The sequence below is a fragment of the Botrytis byssoidea genome, assembly GCF_014898295.1.
Source record: "Botrytis byssoidea strain MUCL 94 chromosome Unknown BBYS_022, whole genome shotgun sequence".
NCBI classification, from domain to species: Eukaryota; Fungi; Ascomycota; class Leotiomycetes; order Helotiales; family Sclerotiniaceae; genus Botrytis; species Botrytis byssoidea.
Window position 1 is genome coordinate 695,785 of NW_024065863.1, and position 23,523 is coordinate 719,307.

The following is a 23,523-nucleotide window of genomic DNA, read 5'->3' on the forward strand; positions in this document are numbered from 1 at the left end:
ACTATTTTCTAGTAAGACTAGAGATATCGCGAGTGGATTGACCTTACCTCGTAGCTAGTATGTTCACGTGTATCTCATGTTTCATACATACACACATACATACATGCATACCTAGACAGGTACACATACACTTCGTTCCAAGACTCTTCCAAAGCATTCGAGTATTTTATACTTGATTTCATTAATCGCCGGGGAAAAATATAAAAAGCTCCTCGGCTCCTCGCTATATGCTTTCCTATCCTATGGTATATGTTGTTCCTCCGTTTTCCTTTATGACTTTTCTTTTCGCGACAGACGGTAGACAGCAAGGCGGCGGTATATTTTTATTCCATCCCATTTCGTTCAGCCCATCCAGCCCCTTGACATTGATTGGCATTCTACTTGCCTGAAATGACAAACCCAACCATTCCGTATCCATCCCGTCCAAGCGTAACCTTCCCTCCAGGCTATCCATATCCATATCCATTCCCTTCCCTTCCCTTCCCTTTCGCTCCCAAATATAAAACACAAATGGATATCCAGTAAATCAACTAAGCAAAATCACTACTCATAAGTTGTGATGTCATTAATATATGTCGTAAATTCTCGTCTTGGGTCGTCCATCTCGTCTTATTCCTTTTCCAACCACTTGCTCTCATTCACCATTATCTCCAACCAGCTCATTGTACCTATCAAATCGATCTATCTCCAGCATGCGAACTTCCTTCCTATCTCCCTCAATTTTCCCTTGCTAATTCCTCTCCCATTTCTATTCCCTCTCTTTTCATATTCTCCGCTTGGAGTTCCCGGCGGTAAAGGCGTCAATGGTTTCGTCATCGCTCTCCTAGTCCCCAACTTCTCCCTTTCCCCATTCATTTCATCGCCTTGCGCCCCATCCATATGCACCCCCGATATCTCATCTCCAATTTCCCTTCTATCCATCAAAGCCCTCTTCCTACCCTCTACAACCCGTCTAACAATCAACGCGAAAGTTTCCTCGATATTAACAATACTCCTCGCGCTTGTTTCCATAAACCCACAATTTCTTGCCCTAGCCCATTCCAAACCCTGCGAAGCCGTCACCTCGCGCGATTCTTGCAGATCGCATTTATTTCCCGCAATGATTTTAATCGGAGGCGTATATCCATAATCGAATCCTCCCCCTTGTATTGACTTTGCATTTGAGCTCTGAATTTTTTTTGTTCTTGAACGAGATTTCGAAGGAGAAGATTCGGCCTGCGCTCTTCTCCATTCTTCGCCCCGAACTTCTCCCTCCATAGTAACTAATTCTTCGAACCAATCCAGCGCATCCAAACTTTCTCGTCGCGTAATATCATATACCAATAAGAAGGCATCACTTCTCATACTCCCATTGGCACTTTGCCACATCCCGCGATATTCTTCTTGGCCTGCGGTGTCTGTTATGGAAAGATGATATGTTTGCCCATCGATGCGTCGGGTGAGGGTATAGGAATCTTCAATGGTAGGGTCGTAATCAGATGTCCATTGAGATTTTACAAGGCGGAGAGTTAAAGCGGATTTGCCAACGCCACCGTCGCCGAGGATAGTTATGGTTATGCGATTGGGATCGTAAGAAGTTGCTGCCATGATTTGGTCGTGTAATATGGTATGGTGAGGTATTTACGGAGACGAGATAAGAGGGAAATATATCGAAGAGTGATCGATTGGTAGGATTTGTTTAAGAGCGAGAGCGAAAAGACAAGTTGTTTGAGAAGGTGTTTGAGGTATGGTAGAAGTAGAATTGAAACCGTCGCTCGAAACCAAATCGATTGTCGCAGATACCTTTTCTTAACTGAGCGTTCAATGTCCGTTTAATGTCTGTTCATTCATTCGTTCATTCATTCGTTCGCTCGATCGTTTGTTCGTTCGTGTATGTAGGTATTGTATGAATGTTTTCCTCCAACCTTCCTGCCTTCCTCCACATTCACTCACGAATTCCCTTATATCCTTTCTCCTTTCTTTCCTTTTCCCAATTGCGCCAAACCTTCGATCCAATTGATTTAAAACAATTTGATCCAATTCGAATGCCCTTCTTTCAACTAACTTCCGAAACCCCAATTGTCTTCTAGTCGAAAGAAGAAATTCCGCACAGACTGTAATATAAATATAATCTATCCCGCGTCTCTTTTTAATTCCAATCCATCTTACCGTTATCCCCTTTCTTTTAATAGTATGTGTTCTCTTCAATTGGGTTTGGCGTGTATATATTCTCCTATTCTCTTGAAGAATGGAATCTTCTATACATTTGTAAACTTTGAGGACCTACATGTAACGGTGAAAAAAGAAAAAGAAAAGGTGTGGCACACCCAACAATTGATTTGTACAACCACGCCCCTCGATTAGTCTTCTCCAGATGCCCGAGACAAGCAAGCAGACAAGGGAAGGGTAGGACGTGAACGGTTGTGCGATTATGTTGAGTTAAGTCATACCATTCAATACTGGTCTGATATCGATATACCTGGGCAGCATCTCCCTGCTGTGCAAGTCGAGCGATGAAGGTTCCCCTGGTAAATTATCTGGCCTACCTATTGGAAAGACATTTTACTCCAGCTCTCTATGCTTTTTCCCATTTCGTTTGACTCGAATGTTTGTATTGGGTAATCCGTCCCCAAGTCCCGAGTCAATATAAGACCTTGTGAAGACGTGGAAGAAAAAAAAGGTAATCTGAATCAAATCCTAGACTGAACTCTCCGGGGAAGGAAAAGAAATGGAGACTTGAGAGATTGGGTTTAATGGAATGATATGATAAAAGGTAAATGTGCGGAGATATATCAGGGAGATGTGAACCAATGAAATATGAGAATTCAAGTATGAAAAGGTAGATGTATGTAGGGATTGTTGGAATGGTGTTGTAGATGGACAAGATGGCCAGGATGGATCAATAGAAAAATTGGTCTGTGAGATGAACCAGTGGGTGAGTGGGAGGCTTGGCGAGCGGACGGCCGAGATGGTCTAATTGTGATTTATTCTTTTTGGATTTCTTTTCTCTTTCTTGATACTTGGTAGGAGAGATATAAAGCAAGCAATTGATCAATTAATCAATACATAAGTAAGTATTGTGTACAGACTATTCTTATCCTTCATATCTTTCCTCAAATTCCTTGCTTCATCAATTCATGCGGTCCTTGCTTCATTCATCCATCCCCTCCCATTGAATTGAAGAAATGTACTCGAGTAATGAGGAAGTATTCAACTGGTTGTAAGCTGCACCTTGAATAGAATACGGTCTCATCGAGTTGTGCTTTCTTTTGCGAATAAACCATCAGGCATGTGATTATTAGTGAGGCTGGTCTGACCTGGGTTGGGGAGGTGCTTGAATCTTTTTCCCTCTTATTGTTCCGCTATATCAAATGAACATTTGAAACATTTGTTCTTATACTATCAGATAGTTAGGTAGTGAAACTACTGATATGTATATCAAGTATAATACAATGATATATTCCTTCTCCCATCTCCCATCTCCCTTACCCCTCACCCCTCAAAAGGCCTAAGTTCACTCATCTCCATCTTAGAGGGTCCCTTATCTACCAGAATCGCATCTATCGTCACCATCTCCTGCTTACGATAACCATCTCTCACATGTGCATCAAACGTCCCTATCACTTCATCTTTCTCACCAAGTCCTCGAGTGCTTCCCCTCCCTGCTCTTTCTCCTCTTCCTCCATTTCTACTCTCCCCTCCCCCATTCTCTTCATCTCCCTGACTTGTTCCATAGGAACTAGGTTTTGTACGATAGGTCTTCCAACAAAAGCATAGGAAAGCACACAAAAAGTAGGTTGTCGGAATGCCACAGATTAATCCAAAACCCAATGCTGGGAACTTTCGTTTTATTTCTATGGACAAACCGTATTTCAGAAGGTCAGTCGAATTCGAGTAAGAGGAGGAGATGTTTTGTGCGGATGAGGTGGTTGCATTCATGGTTGCTGGCCTTGAATATTAATTTGTTGGTATGTATTTCGTGAACTCTTTTTAGTTTCTAAGAAATGATCCGTATGTGCTTATCGTATTGTTCAAGATATTCTTGCGGACAAGTCTGTCTTGTGTGAGGAATCTACTTTTATTCATAATTAATTGTTTCCTTCACTAAAAGAAAGACTATATATTGGCGTTTTGAGTACTCGGTAGTATCTGGGCTTATGTCCACCAGTGGGTGTATGGATTGACGGGACACTTCCCTATTTTCGAAATTTTTAACAGATTCGTTCTCCAATTATTTGATGTAGCGTTACATTTTGATTATTTCATTTCTAATAGACAATTGTAAAGATTCTTAAGATACAGAATTTGATATATCGAGAGATATCCACAAGTCCATTTTTGCAGTGTCCCGTCCTCTTCGTTGGAGAAAAACCAGGCCGGAATCGACTACTGGTAGAGCCCTTCAGTAATCCAATTATTTCATTACAATTCAGACAATTGAATGTTTAAATATTCTTATAATTGAATATATCTTCATATTACAAAGGGGACTAATGCATTAAGTTTTGATCGGTTATGTATCAATATTTCTCAGGTATCAGATATACACATATACCACGCATATAAATAAATGTGGTTGTGGTTGTGCTAACGCCGTTGCCAAAAGACGAAGATGTGAGTCAGTGTCGCCTTGTGGGGAGAGGGAAATCACTTTCTCAATTCATAGGCAAACTAGGACTAGGTAGAAAAGCACCAGATTAGTATGCTTCTGAGATTGAGCGCATACCGTTATGCTTATGATTTCGATTGTGTTTGTGGTGGTAAGTCTTGTGCTTGTCTAAGGGGGGCCTAAAGATTGATTTAGATTTAGTTCCTTGGATGGTTTTAGTCTTTCATTCGGGTTGGATCTTCCAAACAAGCTCAATCATTGATTCTTTGCTCAAGCCGACTTCTCTTGTGGAAAAGAGTTTTGCTTAAGAGATGCGTAAGGTTGCCTTCAAAAGCCCGGGTTCTTCTTCAATCTCATATCTTTACCATACTCCACAACTTGTCATCTCACATACTTCACCGACGTTACATTCTATCTACTATGCATTTCCTTCCGTTGCTTATATTCTAGAGTCCGGCATAAACAAAAGTTCATCATCCTAGTGAAAATGGCTAAACTAGCCATCCCTACCTATGTAGTTTCCAGGATCGATCCATATTCAATAAGCTCTTTTGTGATCCCTTTTCTCAAGACTTTTGTATGTCCATTTCTTAGCCCACCGACCATTGTTAAAGGAGAATTTTCATTCACGAATCACCAGCACGAATCTTGATCTTAATTGGAATCGAATTTTTTTCATTTCCTTAAAACCTAACTAAGCACCCACCGAAAGAACGTCAATTCCCATTCATATCTGCAATTTGATAGGAGGATTTCTCAATCGAGAACATCAAACTAAAGCATACACAGAAATGAAGAGAGAAAGCACCCCGTCTTGCAACTATCGCACCGCTAAATGAAATAAACCTTTGCGTGATCAATAATACCCTTCCCATCATCAAGTCCATACCGACTTCCAGATACCCATATGCATAAATAAAGAGGAGGAAACTGTGAAAACTCAATCCTTAAAGAAGTAATTCGAGGTGAGATCAAAGTCCTAAGAAGTGAAAGTATAAGTCCTATTCCCAAATCCCTCATAAACCAATTGCCATAGCAATCAGCGAGCAGAGAAAGATTGAGAAATCATAAGACCAAAGATCCGAAGATCGAAAAGTCGTAATAAAACAAAATGAAGAAGTAAAATGGTTTCGAGATCAAGGACAAGGGTCAAAGATCGTGTTGGTGATGGAGTAATGCAAGTACTTAAATGTACCACATGCCAGTGCGAAGCTTCGATATGACTTCCGGATTAACCTTATCATTTTGGTTGACTTGTCCCAAAGGAAGAAGTGGAACATCTTCAACCACCAGCTGACTTGACCCAGTTTGACTAGAGGGTGCCTTACCAGCGACTCTGTCTTGGGCTTCCTTTGCCTGCTTCTCGAGGAATTTCTCTCCACCACGAGGTCCCGCACTATGGCCCTTGGCCTCATGAGCACGAGCACGGTTAGAAGCCAAATGTGCATAGTAGACAGCGGGATCTGAGAAGCAATTAGTATAATTAAAATGCCCGAGAGTTTAGAAACTTACACAAGGAGACAGGGGTGGTAGAACGCATGTATTGATAGCAATGCTGATAAACCATTCTCTGAAAGTCATTCACTGGAACTTGAGCTTCATCCATGATGACCTGGTAGTGAACTGGACGAGCAGTTCCTTGAATTGCCGAGTGAGAACTTAAGTAAAAGTCATACTCGAAAGGATGAGTGATGTCTCTCTCGACAAGTGTACCTGGAAGTGCGTTTCCGTTCTTGTCACCAGCGGCCATGTCATTGTCTTTGGGGAAGAATCGTAAATGATGTCTCTTGGTGCACACCGTCACAGTCCAGCGAATCTAAGGGTTGTTAGAAAGAGACCATCAAGAATCGAGAAGTTTAAACACTTACAGCTGCGGCTTTGGGGCCAAATGCCTTCTCGAGGGCGATCTTCATGTTCTTAACCTCTTGGTTAATAACATGTTCGAATTGACCTTCGGAAACACCATCTCTAAAGTAGTAAATATGCATCGGTCCAGATCCCTTGCCAACTTTGATGACCCATTCTTTGAACAATGGAATTAGCATCGAGTTAATATTATCAGGCGAAATCATTTCAACACGCTGTCCGTTGGTCTGAACTGCTGCAGCATATCTACACGCAGTAGAGTCCATTGACATTGTCAAACAGGCCATGGAAGACTGTGGGGATCCTGGTGTAGCGTGAGAGACATCGGCACCAATGACCATTGTTGCACGGGGAAAGAAGGGCTTTGGTGGCTTCATGTCCGCAACCTTGCATGTCGTACCACCAAGCTTTGCATTCACCTTCATACAAACGTTGGAGCAATACTGAGGTTGCGCCTTGGCAACATGAGCAACATTCATCACTATGATCTGTTAGTCAATGCTCTTTGAGTAGGAGTGCCACACTTACTCTGAGACATCATCGCAAAGCGACACTCATTGTTCTTCTTGAAGCGTTCATACATGAAAGAATTTCGATCAGGTAAAATGAAGAACAAAATTTGAGGAATTTGCTTGGCCTGTTGTCCAGCAGCGTTACGAACGGTTTGAACACCCTCGGCGATCTTGTCTGGAGCACCAGAAATCTTCATGATTGGTGGAGTCTTATTAGTAACTCTACCACCATGGCCAATGTAAGTCTGAATGAACACCTGGAGGAAATTCTTGACAGCAGGTTCCTGAATACAGTTGTCAACGATGGCAACACCCCAGGAGACTAATGGTTCTGGATTGGCATAGAGAAACTTCTTGCCACGTAAGTCCCAACGTCCGGATGTCTTGGGATCAATAGTAGCCTTATCGAATTGAACTACTGGATTTTGAAGTAGACGAGCTTGAGTCTGAAGTTATGTGAGTGACTGTATAGTACAGTGTATTACAAGGGAGGGTAACTTACCATGGTCATGGTTCGGTCAATCTTGAAACCATAATGAGCGAGATAAGGATCCTCGTTCCATTTCAACATGCCAAGTCCATGCTCAATCGATTGAATGCGGACCTTTGGTCTGGTGACTGCAAACTTGATCATGGAGGAGGTCTGATTGGGGTCCAGCTTATACTGGTACTTTTGACTTGGAGCCAAAGTACATACTTCCATGGGGAAGAAACCTGCTCTCTCAGTCTCGATCAAAGGAGCCCACCAGTACTTGAGATTAATATTATACTTCGACTTGAAGTAATTGTAGATGGATATCTCCTTTCCAGTATCCTTGGGAGTGAAGAAATGATTCTTAGAATTGAGACCATCAGCAGCATATGCGGCCTCATGACGGAAAGTAAATCTCTTCACGGTATAGATCTTCTGGTCTAAAATCAAATGTTAGTAATATTCATTTGCGAGTGATGAGAAGCAACGTACCATTTGTCTTGCCGTGATGCTTCAAAGTGAACTTCAATTTCTTCATCTTCTCAAGCGTCAAGAATTCCGCAGACTTCTCGAGTCTACCATTTGGCATGGCTCTCTGCTCAGGTCTCAGATGCTTTCTGAACACATCGTAGTCTAGTGCCTTGTTCCGAGGAACACTGCACAAGTTACGGGCAGCTTGCATGAAGTCTTGTGATGTCCAGAATGTGCCATTGGCAACATCGACATTGACTGCCAAGCCACGGATTGTAGGACCCTTCTCAGTGAGGTGATTGCAAAGGCGAATCGATTGATATACACCTTTCATCGCCTCTATTGTGATGTCCAAAGGACAACGGTCAATGCCACGAGCGAAAAAACTACGCTTCTGAACAACGTATTTCTCACTGGGCCATTGACGGATCATATGATCAAGGAAGTCTATCATGAGAGTTAGTTACATTCATGAGGGCTGCACCAAGAAGACTTACCGATAGCGCAAAGAACATTGTTGTCAAAGTCGCATTCCTTGTTAAGATAAGCGTGCAAAGAAGCCATTCTGATGGTGGTTGTCTGCTTGACCGTGCAGTAAATCATGCGTTTGGGGTCTCCACCTGGTTTGCCAGCCTCGAGATCAAGATCAACGAGAATGCGGAATTCACCACGGGCCAATGGGTTTGAGCACCTAAGACATATAAGCAAGGGGTGAAAATGTGAGTTGAAGTGAGCAAAGTACTTACCATGCAATCTTATTACCATCCCAGAGCCAAAACTTGCCATGCTTTGCCAACTCTCTCTGGACGGTCTTGGATTCCCAAACCTTCTTAATGAGTCCCATCTTTTCACCACCTAGACCAACCAAAACCTTGAAATCTGTTAGTATTTTGAAGATGAGCCATGTGAATATCTCAATACTTACATCAAATTGGTAGACGTCCTTGTTTGGGGCGTCCACGACCTTAAATTGATTCACGCGAATGCTGATTGCCTTTCCCTGAGAATTGTAGCCTGGGCGAGCTGGAAGAAGCGTCTCGGGGGCCATGTCATACTGTTTGGAATTAGTTTCACGTTTGAAGAAATGGTTCTGTTCCATTTTTGCAGTTCGACGAGTTTGTAAAAAGAGTGAGAGGAGATGAGAAAGCGCGGATAGAGATGAGGATATTTGAAGGGTAAAGATATGAGACGGGAAAGCTAGTCAGAAGCGCTGGTTGAATAGTCAACTTGCAGTAAAGACTCGTGAATATGGTAGGTTTGATTGGGCTTGAAGTAGTTGGAAGGGATAATGATATGTGTAAAGGTTAAAGATGGTCGAAGGGGGAGTAAAGAGTTGAAAGGCTTGGAGTTTTTGGTTGTAAGAGAGATGGGAAATGAGGGTAGAGGAGAGCCCTTTTGTAGCCAGTAAATTGGAGCTGATGGAAGGGGGGAAAGAAAGAGAAAGAGCGCTAATGCCCTGACAAAGTGAATACTGTCCAAACTTGGTTGATCATAGAGCGGGGTATGACTGTCTCTTTGAATTTCCCCTCACTCTTTCCAGGAATAGTAGCAATTCAGTCAAGCAACTAGCTTCTTTTTTTGAGTGGGCAAGATGTCGGGGAGTGACGAGATAAGGAGGGGTACAAAAGTGAGAAATGGAAGTTGGTGGACAGGCACAACAGCCTGTTGACCTCAGCTGCAAGTGGGAACAGCGAGGTTGAAACCATCAAGTTAAGAAATGAATTTAGTGCAGGAATCTAACCATAGATGACTCGCATCACAACACCAAGCAGCTTGGCATACTTCCTTGAAGCAGCAACTGCTTCCACATAGATTGCAAAAACACCATGGCCAAACAGATAGATAAAGCAAATATGTTACTTACGTTTTCACGATAAGAGGGAAGCTCGCAACGCATCTTTCTAGTCTCATCTTGCTTGAGGTCTCTCGCGGGATCAAAGCCAAGACCACGCCCAAATGGAGTCTGGCGTGGCTCATTTGGTCCGTCGACTTGAAGAATGACAGATGATTTGGTTTGTTCTCCGTCAGCAACTGATTGTGATACTGAAGGAAGTGTTTGTTGCTGACCAGAGTTTCCAGCCGATGAAGGTGGACCCTGATCGCGACGCTGCTTCTGACCAGCACCCATGATGTCGATTTTAATGGTGTCTGTAATTTGAGAAGCAGTGTGTCAGTAATTGCTATGTATGGCAAGAAAATCTCGACCGAAGGGGAATGGATGCCTTGAAAAAGATGATGGTAAAAAATCAGATCGCGAAAGTGATATGAAATTGATAGATCGTCGCGGGTGTAACAATGGGAGGAAGATGTTAGGTTATGAGAATAGCGACGATGAGAACAAGATCGGGAGCAAGTGACAAGGATGGCAGCAAATAATCAGTTTGTTTGACTTACCAAAAGTTGATCGCCGTTGAGGATTGTTGTTTTGGTTTAGCTGTTATTGTATGAGGCAACAACCAGAGATTATGGCAGTAAAGCTATGCAATGGAATTAGCTTGTGCGAAACGTAGAATTTAATCAACAACAAAATTGAGATGGAATTGACGATTGGATAGCTATCAGATGGGAAGGGAAAGATTATTGCGGTGGGTGAGAGTGGTCTTTGAAGTTGAGAAACTGGGTTACCAGTAAAAGCAAGCAGCCACAGCAGTCAAGAGGGCAAACAAACGCGACTTCACCTGAAAATAGATTTTGATGTCCACTTCAAGCAGAAGGACAAACCAATTCGGTTCTTGAAGGGAAATAATTACTTACTTGCGATTATCTGTGTAGATCAATAGAAACTATGGTGTAGAAGAGGAAATTGATGTTGTAGATAGAAAGGTTGTTGTTGTGGTTGTGGTTGTTGTGGGAAAAGAATTGAGGGACGATAGAGAGAGGCGACAGCGAGACTAAGTCAACGTAGATTTGAATTTGGCGCTAGTGTAGAAGTCAATTGAAATTTGGAAAGAGCCGAGAGAGTACCTTCTCTTTTTTTGATTGGAGGAAGGAGACTCTACAAGTGAATTAAAGCTCAAAACTAAGGTGAGATATGAGACGAGACTCTTCTTGCCCATTAGATTAGATTGGATTAGAGTGAGGAAAGATGAAAGAGTTAAAAAAACGGCGGAAATGGATGTCAGATGTTGTTATGAGCCAGTAATTAAGTGTCATTAATGAGTCAAGTTAACACTTTGAAGCAATCTGGATACTTGCATATTGCTCACATCAAGATTTACATTTCATGGCACTAATTAGTTGACTTCCTTCATAAAGGCACGTTTGCGTTTGCTTCGCTGTGTGCGCCTATGCGCGATGCAGATTCAAGACAGTAAATGCTTGCCTATATGCCCTAGACATACATGTACCTAGGTATGCCATGGAACGATTTACTCAAACATGATTTCTTGACTCAATTTGCTGTTTAATACGTATGAAACTGTGATCCCAATTCTCAATGTCGAATTTCGATCTACCATCCACGCGAGGAAAGCAAGACGAACAGATAATTTGATTAGAGGTCGAGGGAATAGAAACACAGAAGGGGAAAATGGTAGGAATAGAAGGAGAGAGAAATGATTGCCATAATTACCCCTCTCCTCTTTTCCTTTTCCTTTTCCTTCGAGCATGAATCGATTGTAGTAAATATACATAAAAGTAAACGTTGAAACACACATACGCCTTTTTGCTCCATTGTTGGTACATCGGAGAACTGTTATAATGCACACCGTAGTTGCATGCAGTGTAACATCAATCACCCACTACCCCTCACCAAGCCAAGGAATCAAACAGAAAGCTCCAACAGAAAAACATCCACAAGAACTCATTTATGTATGATAATCATCATTTGTATTTCTCGATTACGCCACGTACTTCTTTAATATACATGCAGAGCTGACTGGCTGGCATAATGTAATAAAACTTGCAGCTCCCTCCCAAACGCCATGCTATGAAGAGAGAACTTGCATAACCTTGTGCATAGATTTCTCCTTCGTTGCGATCAACCCCTTTCCATCAAACGAAGAATAATTGATACGGCGTAAAACCTCCAGCGAAAAAGAATCTGGTGAACCAGAGATACCTCGTCCACGTCACTCCCCTCCCTCATCAACCACCAGAAACGACGTCAAATTGGAGAAGCTCGGAGATATGTAGGGTGGGGTGAAGAAGAAAGGTTGTTTAAATATACATATTGCGCTGGGGTTTGAGTTTACGAAGTAAAAAGAGATTTTGATGCGAGGGCGACAACAGAATCATGCTCGCCGAAAGAAGTATCATTATCGATAAGAATATCCTGTAAAAGATTCAAAAGTTAGCTTCAATGATAATATCCACCATTGGCATTTCCATTGCCGGGCCATTGAGGTTGCGTATATGCTCCAGGCTGTTGTTGCTGCCCTTGCCATCCTCTATTCTCAAAACTCGCATTTCGCGAGTGAGAAGTTGCTTGGCTATATCCGCCACCCCATTGAGTATCCTGGGGTGTGACCGGAGACCTGGTGTAATCATGACCCTGAATTACGCTTGAAACTCGATCATCTACAGGAAGATAACCAGGCTGCGACACGCGCTGTGGCTCCCCAGAATATCCATTATTTCCATTATTTTGTATACCATAACCATGAGATTCACGAGTATTGGGAGCTTGGTAACTGGGTGTCATACCGTCATAGCGTTGCTGCGATTGTTGTGGTTGTTGGGACTGTTGAGGTTGTTCTCGCGCACTTTTCCATTGCATGAAATCCGGCACTTCCGTACGGGCAAGGAGCTGCACCAAGTCACTTGGAATAAATTTGACGCCCTTCAATTGTGGGTCACGAAGATAGATATCAGACCGAGGAATAATGCTAAGGAGAAATGTGATATCTCGTGGAATCACGTATGGTGCGGCATTTGATTGCCATGCAGGTGCGCCTTGTGTTTGTTGTATTCCCTTTTGTTGCGCCAATCTGCGTCCTGCAGCTCCCTTTAAAGGAGATTGACCACGAGCCAGTTTTCGTGGAGGGTTGAGCTCGCTTTCAAAATCTTCAGTTGGAAATGGTCGCTTTGGTGAGTTTGTGTTTTGATTCTGCATGAATGGTTGCGGTTGCTGTGGGCGAGGACTTTGTTCTTGTACGTACTGAGGACGTGGACTATCTGGAACGGATGGGGCTTGCTCAATAGATTGCATGACCAATTTTGGTCTCATTTGTGAAGCAGGCGAAACAATTGGTCGTACAGCAGTAGGATCGAACCCCTCTACACTGTAACGCGAAGAGAACCGGAGAAGCTTTGGATCATCCGGAAAGAGTTCTGCCATACGCTTTTCTAGCTTCTTGATTTGATCTAATGTTCCAAATTGAGATTCGTAACTATGGAAATAAACGTAAAGTGGCTTTGTTTTGTGAACAGTTTCGGGTTTCTGTGCTAGACGACTAACTGCAGTTTCGAAAGCTACCCTGGCATCTGTGTCATGATTAGCATGGACGAGAAAAACACCGAGGTAAAAGGCTTACTGGTAATATCAGAAATGGAAATCAAATGCTTTAGATACTCGAGAAGGTATACTTCATCGGTTGGGAAAAGTTTAGCGCCCCTTTCAAAGATCTTAGTACCAGATTTGTCCTTGTATACCATGTGTTCAATCAACGCGCTGGCAACATATACTTCACTTGTGATCATGCCCCGTTGACGGGCCTCAGCAAACACGTATCTTGATCCGGTTTTGGCGTCAATTGCACCGTTTCCTTGAATGCGTCGCATAGCCCTCATTAGTGCAATCCAGGAGAAGGATACGGTTCTCTGCAAAAGTTTTCTCTGCATCTCATAACCCTGTGTGATAGCATTAAGTTGGGCAGCTTTAGCACTTTCTCGGGCATCTTTATCCGGATCACTATCATCATCATCATCATCCTCTGCCTTTCTCACAATTGCACTGATAGAAGCGTCGATGGCTGAGTTTTCCTCAAGTTTAGCCTTTTCTTTTGTCTCCCTGACTTTCAAGTCCGCGATCAGCTCATAAAGAGATTCTAGAAGCTTGGCGTAAGGTGCCCGAACAATTGCTCCTTTTTCAACATCGCTTTTTCCAGCTTCCTCAGTAGAGAGCGTAGACTCAAGTCGATCGGCTTTTTTGAAAGCTATCAGACAACTCTCAGGGTTTGCGGCAATTCCATCGGCGAGAAAGGTATCGCCTTCCTTGTCCAAGTTGTTGTTGAAGCACCACTCAGCAGCATCTACCCAGATCTCAGGCCAAAAGCGTAACGCCATGACCGCTTGCTTATAGACATATAAGATACGCTGTTTGTAAGCATCCAGCTCATCCGCCTGAAGGACCAAAGGGTCTTCCTGCTCCCAAGCTATCCACTTCTTCCATAGGTCGAGTTGATGTAAATACTCTTGATCACCCTCAAATCCAAAAGCAGGTGGAAGTCGAGGTAATGTTGTGCGTTGAAGTCCGCGAATGATATTTTCAAGCGCTGTATTCGCACTTCTTGCAGTCATGTAATTTGGAGATCTCTCTTGAAGAAACTTGCGACCCTAATATGATCTGTCAGTTCTGAACCGTAACTAAATTTGAGAACCAAAACTCACCGTCATCTTGTTCAGGCCCATCTCAAATTGATCATACTGTTTCCATAATTCATTCACGTTTGACATGGGAACACAGATGGCACGCTGATAGGCTTTTCGCAATTGATCCATCTTTTGTTGATCTTGCCAACTATTGCCACCAATTGAACCAGGTGCACTACGAATGAATTGAATATAATCCTGCCAAATTTTACCTGAATCCCTATCCATCCCAATGTTTGCCAACACAAAATCGTATGCTTGAGACACAGTTGCACGAGCTGTACCACTGGGATCGACATTGAGGTCATTCATGCGGCGTATGTAGTTCAAATAAACCGACCATAATTGGATGTTCGGGACTGTCAATAAAGACTTGCCAAAGATTTGTTCCGCTGCACTGAAATTTTCGTATTCGAGTTCCATCTCAGTATAGGCAACCCATATCTCCGCCTAATTTGCTGTTAGTAAGTGTCGCGAGAAAAAAGATTGCCTGGCCTATAACATACAGAGTGTGGAAAGACCCTCAAGAATCTTTCATAGACTGCTCTGGCATCATCCAACTTGTTACGCTTGCGATGTTCACCGATCAAAGAAAGCCATGCCTCCATATCACCTCGAGGATCCTCCTTGACCCGATCTTCAAGCATACCGATCTTATCATGGGGAAGGCGAGCTCTAGGAACAGATGTATTTTGTGATGCACCAACAGGAATGGGCACTTGCACCGATTGTTCTATAGGTGTTCCAACGTTACTCGGGTTCATGGAATTGGGAACAGAAGAAAGTGCCTCGGGCTTGGAATCAACTTGATTCTCCATTTTGATGGATACTTCCTGTTGAGTGATAGAATTTTGCAATGGAGAAGGAGATCGTTTGGGGTCATCAGAGGCTGGCAGTTGCAAATGACCAGTATTAATTGGTGTAGATTCGTCATTCTCCTCATCAGAATCATCTGCAATAAATCCCCCGACAGTTTTTGGTTTGCGCACAGAAGTTTGAGAGCTGGGTCTTGTAGAATCTTGTTCAGTTACCATAGCTGGAAGGGATGTAACAGAGGAAGGGTCATAATCGTCGCCAGCGGCCGAAGCAGCTGCGCCTGAAGGAGACAAAGCACGAGAAACTTGGGCATCTTTAACGGAATCTTGCTTGACATGTTCGTTGTTATCTTCTGTATTGGAAGGTAGATCACCCTCTGCGATTCCATCATCTCCATCTTCCCAAGCCGCAGCTTCTTGACCTGCCTGAAACTGATGTAAAAGAGCTATATCTGCATCTTCCTCCGCCATTTTGAAGACAAAGACCGTTTTGAGTTGGGGTTTGAGTGCGCGAGCGTCGACTTTGAATTAACGTGGTAGGTATTGTAAATATTAATGGTCAAAAGTGTCTAGAAGAACATCGATGATCAGTTAGCAAATGCGCATGCGTCGTTGTAGTGAAAAGATGCTGGGAAGGGCGAGTTAAAGAAGGAAAGGCTAACCTGTATAGAGTGCAACAAACTTGCGCGCAAAGCCAAAGGATCGTCGGCGCAACAAAGAAAGTAGGTAGAGTATCTAAATTAATCAACTGTCGATGTTCTTGGTTATTGTTGTTGATGGGGCACTCTTCTAAAAAAAAGAAACAAACAAGATTTCTTTTCTTGTAGATATCGCCAAAAGTTGAGAGAGCTCTTAACTAGGTACGTACCAAGTAACAACCTTGGAAAGAAGGCGAAGAAAATGAGAGAGGTGCGCTAATACCAAGTATGATTAGCGTATTTCGTAAAGTGGAAATCACGGTTCAAACACCTCAATACACGCGATTTGGATTTTCCACACGCGTTAATATTGCCATTACTCACCGTGGCATTTGGAACTAAATGCTGCCCCATCAACCAATTTATCGACTTTATTCGTCTCGACCCCCCGTGTGCTTTCTTCTCCTCTTCCAATACACAATACAATCACTACCGTAGTATTTCTCACAACTTCATAAAATTCACTTGATTGGCATCTTTTGGTTAGAAAGAGTACAAATTTTTAATCCACATTTGGAACTCATCTAAACATTATACGAAACCGCAAAATCAACCGCTTTCAAGATGTCTGTCGTCTCACTTCTCGGTGTCAATGTCCTCAACAATCCAGCCAAATTTGGGGATCCTTATGAGTTTGAGATCACTTTCGAGTGTCTTGAAGCATTGCAAAAGGGTAAGTTCCTGTTCTGCCCCTCTCGGGATTGCGCTCGCTCGCATCTTTTCAATCACTAATTTATCTATTCATCACAGATCTCGAATGGAAATTGACCTATGTTGGTTCTGCCACGTCGTACGTCTTCACCTTCTTGAGTTTCTGCCTACTTCAACTCTAAAATTAACATAACAAAGCGATGAACATGATCAAGAACTCGATTCTCTCCTTGTCGGTCCTATTCCAGTCGGCACAAATAAATTCCTCTTCCAGGCAGATGCCCCAGATACCAAGCGAATCCCAGATGCCGAAATCCTCGGTGTTACTGTCATTCTTCTTACTTGCGCCTACGACGGTAGAGAATTTGTTCGAGTTGGCTATTATGTCAACAACGAATATGATTCTGAGGAATTGAACGCCGATCCCCCCGCCAAGCCACTCCTAGACCGAGTTAAGAGAAATGTTCTTGCTGAGAAACCCCGTGTCACTAGATTTGCTATCAAGTGGTGAGTCACCATGCACTCGTTAGGCAAGTCACACGCTAATGTTGATTTACAGGGACTCCGATGCATCTGCTCCTGCTGAATTCCCTCCTGAACAACCTGAGGCAGATTTGGTCGCCGATGGAGAGGAATATGGCGCCGAAGAAGCTGGAGAGGACGAGGACGAGGAAGTTGAGGGAGAAGAAGGTGGTGCAGCCGACCCAGATGCAATGGAGCAAGATTCAGAGATGGCTGGCGCAGAAGCTGAGGGAGCTGCCGCTGAAGAAACCGGTGACGAGAGTGAAGATCTTGAGGCTGAGAGCAGTGGCGAATCCGATGAGGAAGTTGAGGAAGAAGAAGGTGCTGGAGATGATGATATGGAGATGGATGGTGTTGAGAAGCCAATCTCCGGAAAAACTGGTGGCGTTACACATCAAGTTGATGTTGTCATGGCCGCCTAATTTCAATACCCCATACCCCATACATAGTTTTTGATTTTAGAATTCATTGAGCGCGTTACGATAGGTTATGACTGGGAGGAAAGCAAATATTAAGACAGTTACATGATGAATACGAAGAGTCAATAAAGATACTCTAAATAGGAATATCGATAGGCTTAATGCTTTTAGTATAGCAGCAAACGCTTATGGGAAGAGCGATATCTTCTTGCTTTTCTAATCCCAATTTGTTGTTTCAATTGTTAATAATAATTGGGACATTGAAAATCTTTGCCAGGACACAGCCCCTTCTTGGATATTCAACCACCGACAGGTGCCTATGTAGCCTGGGAACTATTCAAGGATCTGACATTGAAGTATTCACAGTTACCTCTCATTGTTTGTTCCCATTTTGAACATTGAGTCCACACCTTCAACCAAAATCTTATTCACATTCCGAGCTAAGTGAGAACATTCATTTGTCAATCCTTTCTCGATACAAGAGCAATCGTTCGACTCTTATCCGCACACCCAAAATTCATGATGGTACCTACTCATAGAAGAGTGTCGAGATATCGTAGCAAACCTATATTGTTATTTTCACTAAAGACGGGAAATATCACGAGAATAAAAACAGCGAATGGGTTCAGAAGATTCGATGTTTTCTTGTGTATCTACTAATCATTCAATGATTCAATCTGATCTGGAGTATTCCCGAGTCAACCCCAGCCAACCAGCCAGCTGGCTAGCAACAAAACACACAACCGCCTGAACACCTAACTTGCAAGATATCAAATCTCACATCGTATCTACCCTCCAAACATCAAACCCCGTGCTTAAAATAAAGCAGCGAACCCTCTTTTCTCAATTTCAGCGCTTGATCTTCTTCCCCTTCGGCGCATCGTCGGTAAATCTGGCAGTCGGTGCACGCTCGACATGTTTGGTAATCGGTGCACCTCTCTTAGTTCCAGCTTTGACTGGCTCTCTTTTTTCTTCTTTCTCTACTTTGGTGCTACTGTCAAACGAGATGCCTTTGCTGGATTTTCCGACCTTTTCGCTATCCATGTTGATTATTCAGTATAGGGGGGACTTGTTCTTATGATTTTGAGAGGCGTTTGAAAGACACCGGAGTCTTGTGCAGATGGAATCTTTTGAATGTAATGAAATTGATGAGGCTCGATATGAGATGATTGAAATTAAGACGAGCGAGCAAAGGACTACATAAATATGAGAAGTCTAACTCCATTGCGCAACTACATGTCGGTGAACTTCTCGACCACCAACCTTTGACCAAACCACACTTACAGGCTATCGTACCATCGTACCTGTTCGTCAACAACGTTTTGTGCTAAAAATATGACAAAGCTCTAGACATTGCCCTGGCCATGGATGTAATAAGAAGGTCACGAGGTTTCTCGCCGCGAGACCTGCTAGGCAGCATGTAGTTTGAATGAATGTCATTTATTTTGATGATAAAAACATCTTGAACAATATTATGTAATTTTGTTTCAATCGATATTCTTGAATCAAATTTTCTCCGACTTCCTCTAAGGCTTTACTCGATCTACGCACCCCTAAATACTGAAATACTGTGCCTGGCTCTCAAATGTGCCCAAATCGCGCTTCAACTCAACTCTCAAGTAAAAACAACACTCCAATTCAAATCCACACAAAAATATACCACATCTAAAAAGATCTCAGACCTACTGGCCTTCTTAGTAGAAGCCGAAATGAATTACGCCATTGTCAGACCTTCATTAGGCATTCATCAGATCCTCCGACCATCATTCAAACTCTCTTTCTCGGACTCGGCTCCAACATGAACCCTGAAACCATCCTGCTGGGGGTCTTTGGTTTTCTGCCTTCTCCACTTTTCAGCCAGTTGGCGCTTAGATTATGCTAACTAGCCCACCGCATTTTTTGGCCAAAACCAAGCCAGACTTAAGGTCACTCGTTATCACATTATGAAACTCTGATAAAAATAATTCATTGGGTAAGTACATGAACCTGAAGACAGTTGATCGATTTTTGACTACAACAATAATGAGCGGACTTCACCTGGTCTAGACAGCTTGAGTGGGGTGTTTATACCCAACACTCTTCTAACCCAGACTAAATATCAATAGTATTCGCAACATTGACAAGAGCATAGAGATTGGATTCAAACATCAAATCGCAATACCTTTCCGTTGAAATGAGATGTCATATGTGACATGAAGTTAAACTCACTAGTCCAACGCCCATCCTTCGTACGCTCCCATACTTCAGAACCTCGGATTCTTTTTCAGTATCCTTCAAGTATTTCCAGGCCAGGTATCCACTAAGTCCCAAGAACGCCCATTCAATATATCCATCTGCCCGTACCATACATTTCATTGTCCGTTAAAACCATTTCCCAGTAATTCCGCCCAACAGCATGCTCCTCTTCTGTTTATTGACATATTTACTAACGTCATCGGCCCAACCCGCACTATTCTCTTGTACCTTATCTAAATTATCTCCCATGATGTTAAGTTTTTCAGTCCTCTCATTGAGTTGTCTAGTCATGTAATCGCCCCACCCCTCTTGACTCCCACTAGGTCCAGCTCCACCTCCAGCACTCCGAGCTAATCGTTCCTCTTCAGCCGAAGCGGCAAGCATACGCTTGCTAGGTGGACGATCAGGACCACCGATCAAGAGATCAAGGTCAGTAGGAGAGACGTATTGAGTTCCGGATATCCATTGGAGGTTTGAGATCGTAGGACGAGGAGGAATTAATGCTTCAGGATTGAACAATTTATCTTGACTTCTTCCGAGTGGAAGTCCGGTTCCCCAGACATTGACCATTGCTATCTCACTAGGACCAGTCCAACCAATAATATCCCCAGCGGGTGTGACGACACTATTCGACGAGCGGGTTTTGTCCAGCATGTCCAATTTCGATGAGCCAATTTCTTTGAGTGCTGGGAGCGAGTAAGCGCGAGCTGTTCCATCACCAAAAACTCCGACAAGAGCGAAACCATGAAGTTCGAATTCGGTGACGGCAGCAGAATCACAAAAGACATCGTCGAAAGTTTTGTGAGCACCTTTGGCACTGGAGGGTTTGAATATGCGAGCTTCAGTTTGAGTGACTATAGGATTATTAGTATCATATCATATAAAGTAACGAACTCAGCCAAGAAAGAAATGACCGAAAGGGTTAGAAGCTACCGAACTCCTCACATAGGAAAGGAGATCAATAGCAATCAAAATTATAGTGGACTTACCAACTACAAGGGCACCGTGTGTTTGCTGTCCATTGCGAAGTGCAGCTACGATAGGACCTGTTGCTGATGCAAGTTTTCCTGTTTCAGCTACAATGGGTGTAATCGAAATTACCTTATCGGAGCAAGAAGTTACTCCTGCTAACTGAGCTGTATATCCACCGTTTTGTTGTGGTAAGATCTTAAATGTGGCGACCTTACCATTGTTTGTTCCCACGAAACAAGCAATGCTAGAGTATTTATCATCATCTAGTGTCATGACTCCGAATTCAATGCATACGGGCCACTCCGGTTTGGCAGTAGTTTGGCTACTTCCCTTTCTCATGAAACTGCTTCTCTTATCTTGCTTGATGAAGTCACTCATTGCGGTGGTGAAGATGACGGATGGCCCTCGGAGATCAATGATTGAGAAGATTCCACCTTCAGACCCAACTCCCACAAATCCCACGTCTGACATACGGATCGCACTTATGGGTCCTTGTGCCATGTCATAAAGGATGAATGGCTGTAGACCTTCCTTGAGAGATGGCTCTGCACGAACTGAAATATCCGTGATACCTCCTGGCTGCCTCTCGTTTGCCGGTTGCTCGCTACCATAGGCTCGATTGCCACCCCACCTATACACTACCACTTCACCAGCTGCTGTTCCCACACACAGCTCCCCAGTACTTGAAGCCATGTTGACAGCAGAGATACTGACAAATTCAGCACCCGCAACAGCTCTGGCCACGTCGACTTGTAGCATGCCGGAGTTTTCTAATTCATCCCCATGACCAGCATCCCAAATTCGGACTGTACCATCACCGTGAGCCGTCTGAATAATGTTACGAGCTTCATATCTCCTTAAATGCTTCACTCCCTCAGCCCCTCCTTTCAGAAGTTGAGGACCTATAGCTCGACTTTCTGTCATGCCGAGCCATCGTCCACGATCAACGGCAGATACAGCCACAAAATTGATAAAAGGGTGAACAAATGTAAGAGAAGGGTGGAGTTGGTTGGTTGGTGAAATAGGATGACCACTAGGGAAACTTAATGTAACTAGCTCGCCGGATGTTAGAAGCGCTATAACCGCAATAGGATCTTGAGCACCGGCAAAATGTGGAGAAGCACGAGGAATAAGACAGAAATCTGCTATATCCACATCAACAGGAATTGGTAGGAAATTTGAACGTTTCCCATCAAAGTGATCTGTCAGAATTTGCCAAGTGGAAGTTGCATAAACAGGAGTAACTCCCAACTCCATAAATGTCAATCCTTTGTGAGGCATAGTGGTGGGAATTCCACCAGCGATGAGTAGACCTGTATCATCGGGGTTTCCTTTGCAGCACCAAGCTATTTTTGCGAAATCTCCCTTCAACGAGAAGGTATCACCGGAGCCTTGCGGTTGAGAACCGGGTACATTAACATGTGTATCTTGTAAGGTTCGAGCCATTATAATCCGACCGTCTTTAGGATCCCAAAATACAATGCTTGCATCATCATGCGCTGTAGCAATGAATGTTCCGGTTGGATGCCATAGAGCTTGCGTAAGACGTGGTTGTCTTGGCGTACTCTTTCCCATAGGATCTCCATTCCCGCCAGGAGCTCCAGCTGGAACTTCATATTGAAAGTATTTAATGGGTTTGTTTTGTTTGAAAGAGTATATCACAGCTCCTTCTGTGTATCCTATCAATAACTGTCCAATGTCTCTGGGATGTAGTTGTAAAGATACACAGCTTAATAACCTCGACCGTGGGTTCCTTTCACGCCAGAAATTGGGAAGACGTAATGGCGCAAGCTTCTCTCTATCCAAATCGTAGCAGATAATATCTCCAGTTTGTAGTCCGATCAAGCACCAATCCAGCATAGGATCCGTCACAATGGTTGTTACTACACCTGGCGGAGAGTAAGCCGCCAACTTCTTTGCCGTTGCCAAATCCCATACTATCGCTTCGTTTTTGGAATCCACACTGATGAGTCTATCGGCGCAAAATTGTAAAGTTTTGACTGATGCTCGGCGGGGTAATGTAAGCTTTACTTGAACTCTCTTCTGACCAAAGATGTAAATTTGTCCACTTCCGAATGTCGTCTCATTCGTTCCCACTGCAAGTAGAGATTGTACTGGGTCGAATGCGAGAGAACTAAAAGGGCGAAAAGTTAGTTGAATGCCTTCAATTCAGACAGCGACACACCCGGACATACCCTATTTGAGAATTGATGCCGAATCGATCTAGATCATCCGGCGCAAATAGACCTGGCAATATACCTGCAGATAAATCATTTTGTATACCTGCTTGTTTTCCACGTAGAAATGCTGCCATTTTGATCTGACAGGCGTGGAATTATAATCGTGTTGATATTGTGTTTTGGTGTTGGTTATTACCTACGATGGTGACCAGGAGGATTAATGCTGTTGGATGAACCCTGAAATTGCTTATTTGCGTCATCTGAAGCAACGTACGTGGTATTTCTTGGCCATAAATCATGAAATAGATATTCAGGGGGGTTTCTCAAACGTCGTTACGAGGTAGACAAAGATCATCATCACAACTCAATATATATATATCTTCACATAGATTGATATGTTATCATTCATCTGAATTTATTTCTTATCCGTCCACTCAGACGTTCAATAATGTGGGCGCATGCGCTATGAAGTAGTTTTTGAGAGCAATAGTACCCTTACAAAAGTTGGTACCCAAGGTCCAAGCGACCAACCAACTATCCTACCTACTTCACAGAACAAGTTCTTCAAAGATTTCCACGGGTATATATATG

General features: G+C 43.2%; 7 protein-coding genes across 7 annotated transcripts; 1 reads left to right on the top strand and 6 right to left on the bottom strand.

Annotated features, from left to right (window-relative positions):
- Positions 1–681: 681 nt before the first annotated feature.
- Positions 682–1,587, bottom strand: EAE97_009603 (uncharacterized protein; the record flags this gene model as incomplete). The annotated part of the gene is made up of 1 exon (XM_038880118.1): positions 682–1,587. The coding sequence occupies one exon, from the start codon at positions 1,585–1,587 to the stop codon at positions 682–684; it is 906 nt and encodes a 301-aa protein (XP_038729229.1).
- A 1,884-nt stretch (positions 1,588–3,471) lies between these two features.
- On the bottom strand, positions 3,472–3,918 carry EAE97_009604 (uncharacterized protein; the record flags this gene model as incomplete). Its single annotated transcript, XM_038880119.1, has 1 exon — positions 3,472–3,918. The coding sequence occupies one exon, from the start codon at positions 3,916–3,918 to the stop codon at positions 3,472–3,474; it is 447 nt and encodes a 148-aa protein (XP_038729230.1).
- A 1,855-nt stretch (positions 3,919–5,773) lies between these two features.
- EAE97_009605 (uncharacterized protein) lies at positions 5,774–10,037 on the bottom strand (the record flags this gene model as incomplete). The annotated part of the gene is made up of 10 exons (XM_038880120.1): positions 5,774–6,051; positions 6,101–6,404; positions 6,457–6,935; positions 6,983–7,412; positions 7,469–7,878; positions 7,931–8,356; positions 8,407–8,600; positions 8,656–8,780; positions 8,835–8,963; positions 9,774–10,037. The coding sequence occupies 10 exons, from the start codon at positions 10,035–10,037 to the stop codon at positions 5,774–5,776; spliced, it is 3,039 nt and encodes a 1,012-aa protein (XP_038729231.1).
- A 2,169-nt stretch (positions 10,038–12,206) lies between these two features.
- EAE97_009606 (uncharacterized protein) lies at positions 12,207–15,726 on the bottom strand (the record flags this gene model as incomplete). Its single annotated transcript, XM_038880121.1, has 4 exons — positions 12,207–13,333; positions 13,384–14,404; positions 14,459–14,890; positions 14,947–15,726. 4 exons carry the CDS (start codon positions 15,724–15,726, stop codon positions 12,207–12,209), a joined length of 3,360 nt encoding a protein of 1,119 aa, XP_038729232.1.
- A 791-nt stretch (positions 15,727–16,517) lies between these two features.
- Positions 16,518–17,548, top strand: EAE97_009607 (uncharacterized protein; the record flags this gene model as incomplete). Its single annotated transcript, XM_038880122.1, has 4 exons — positions 16,518–16,626; positions 16,704–16,743; positions 16,803–17,111; positions 17,164–17,548. The coding sequence occupies 4 exons, from the start codon at positions 16,518–16,520 to the stop codon at positions 17,546–17,548; spliced, it is 843 nt and encodes a 280-aa protein (XP_038729233.1).
- Positions 17,549–18,394: 846 nt separating this feature from the next.
- EAE97_009608 (uncharacterized protein) lies at positions 18,395–18,589 on the bottom strand (the record flags this gene model as incomplete). Its single annotated transcript, XM_038880123.1, has 1 exon — positions 18,395–18,589. The coding sequence occupies one exon, from the start codon at positions 18,587–18,589 to the stop codon at positions 18,395–18,397; it is 195 nt and encodes a 64-aa protein (XP_038729234.1).
- A 1,317-nt stretch (positions 18,590–19,906) lies between these two features.
- Positions 19,907–23,066, bottom strand: EAE97_009609 (uncharacterized protein; the record flags this gene model as incomplete). Its single annotated transcript, XM_038880124.1, has 3 exons — positions 19,907–20,634; positions 20,770–22,886; positions 22,948–23,066. 3 exons carry the CDS (start codon positions 23,064–23,066, stop codon positions 19,907–19,909), a joined length of 2,964 nt encoding a protein of 987 aa, XP_038729235.1.
- Between the last annotated feature and the right edge of the window lie 457 nt (positions 23,067–23,523).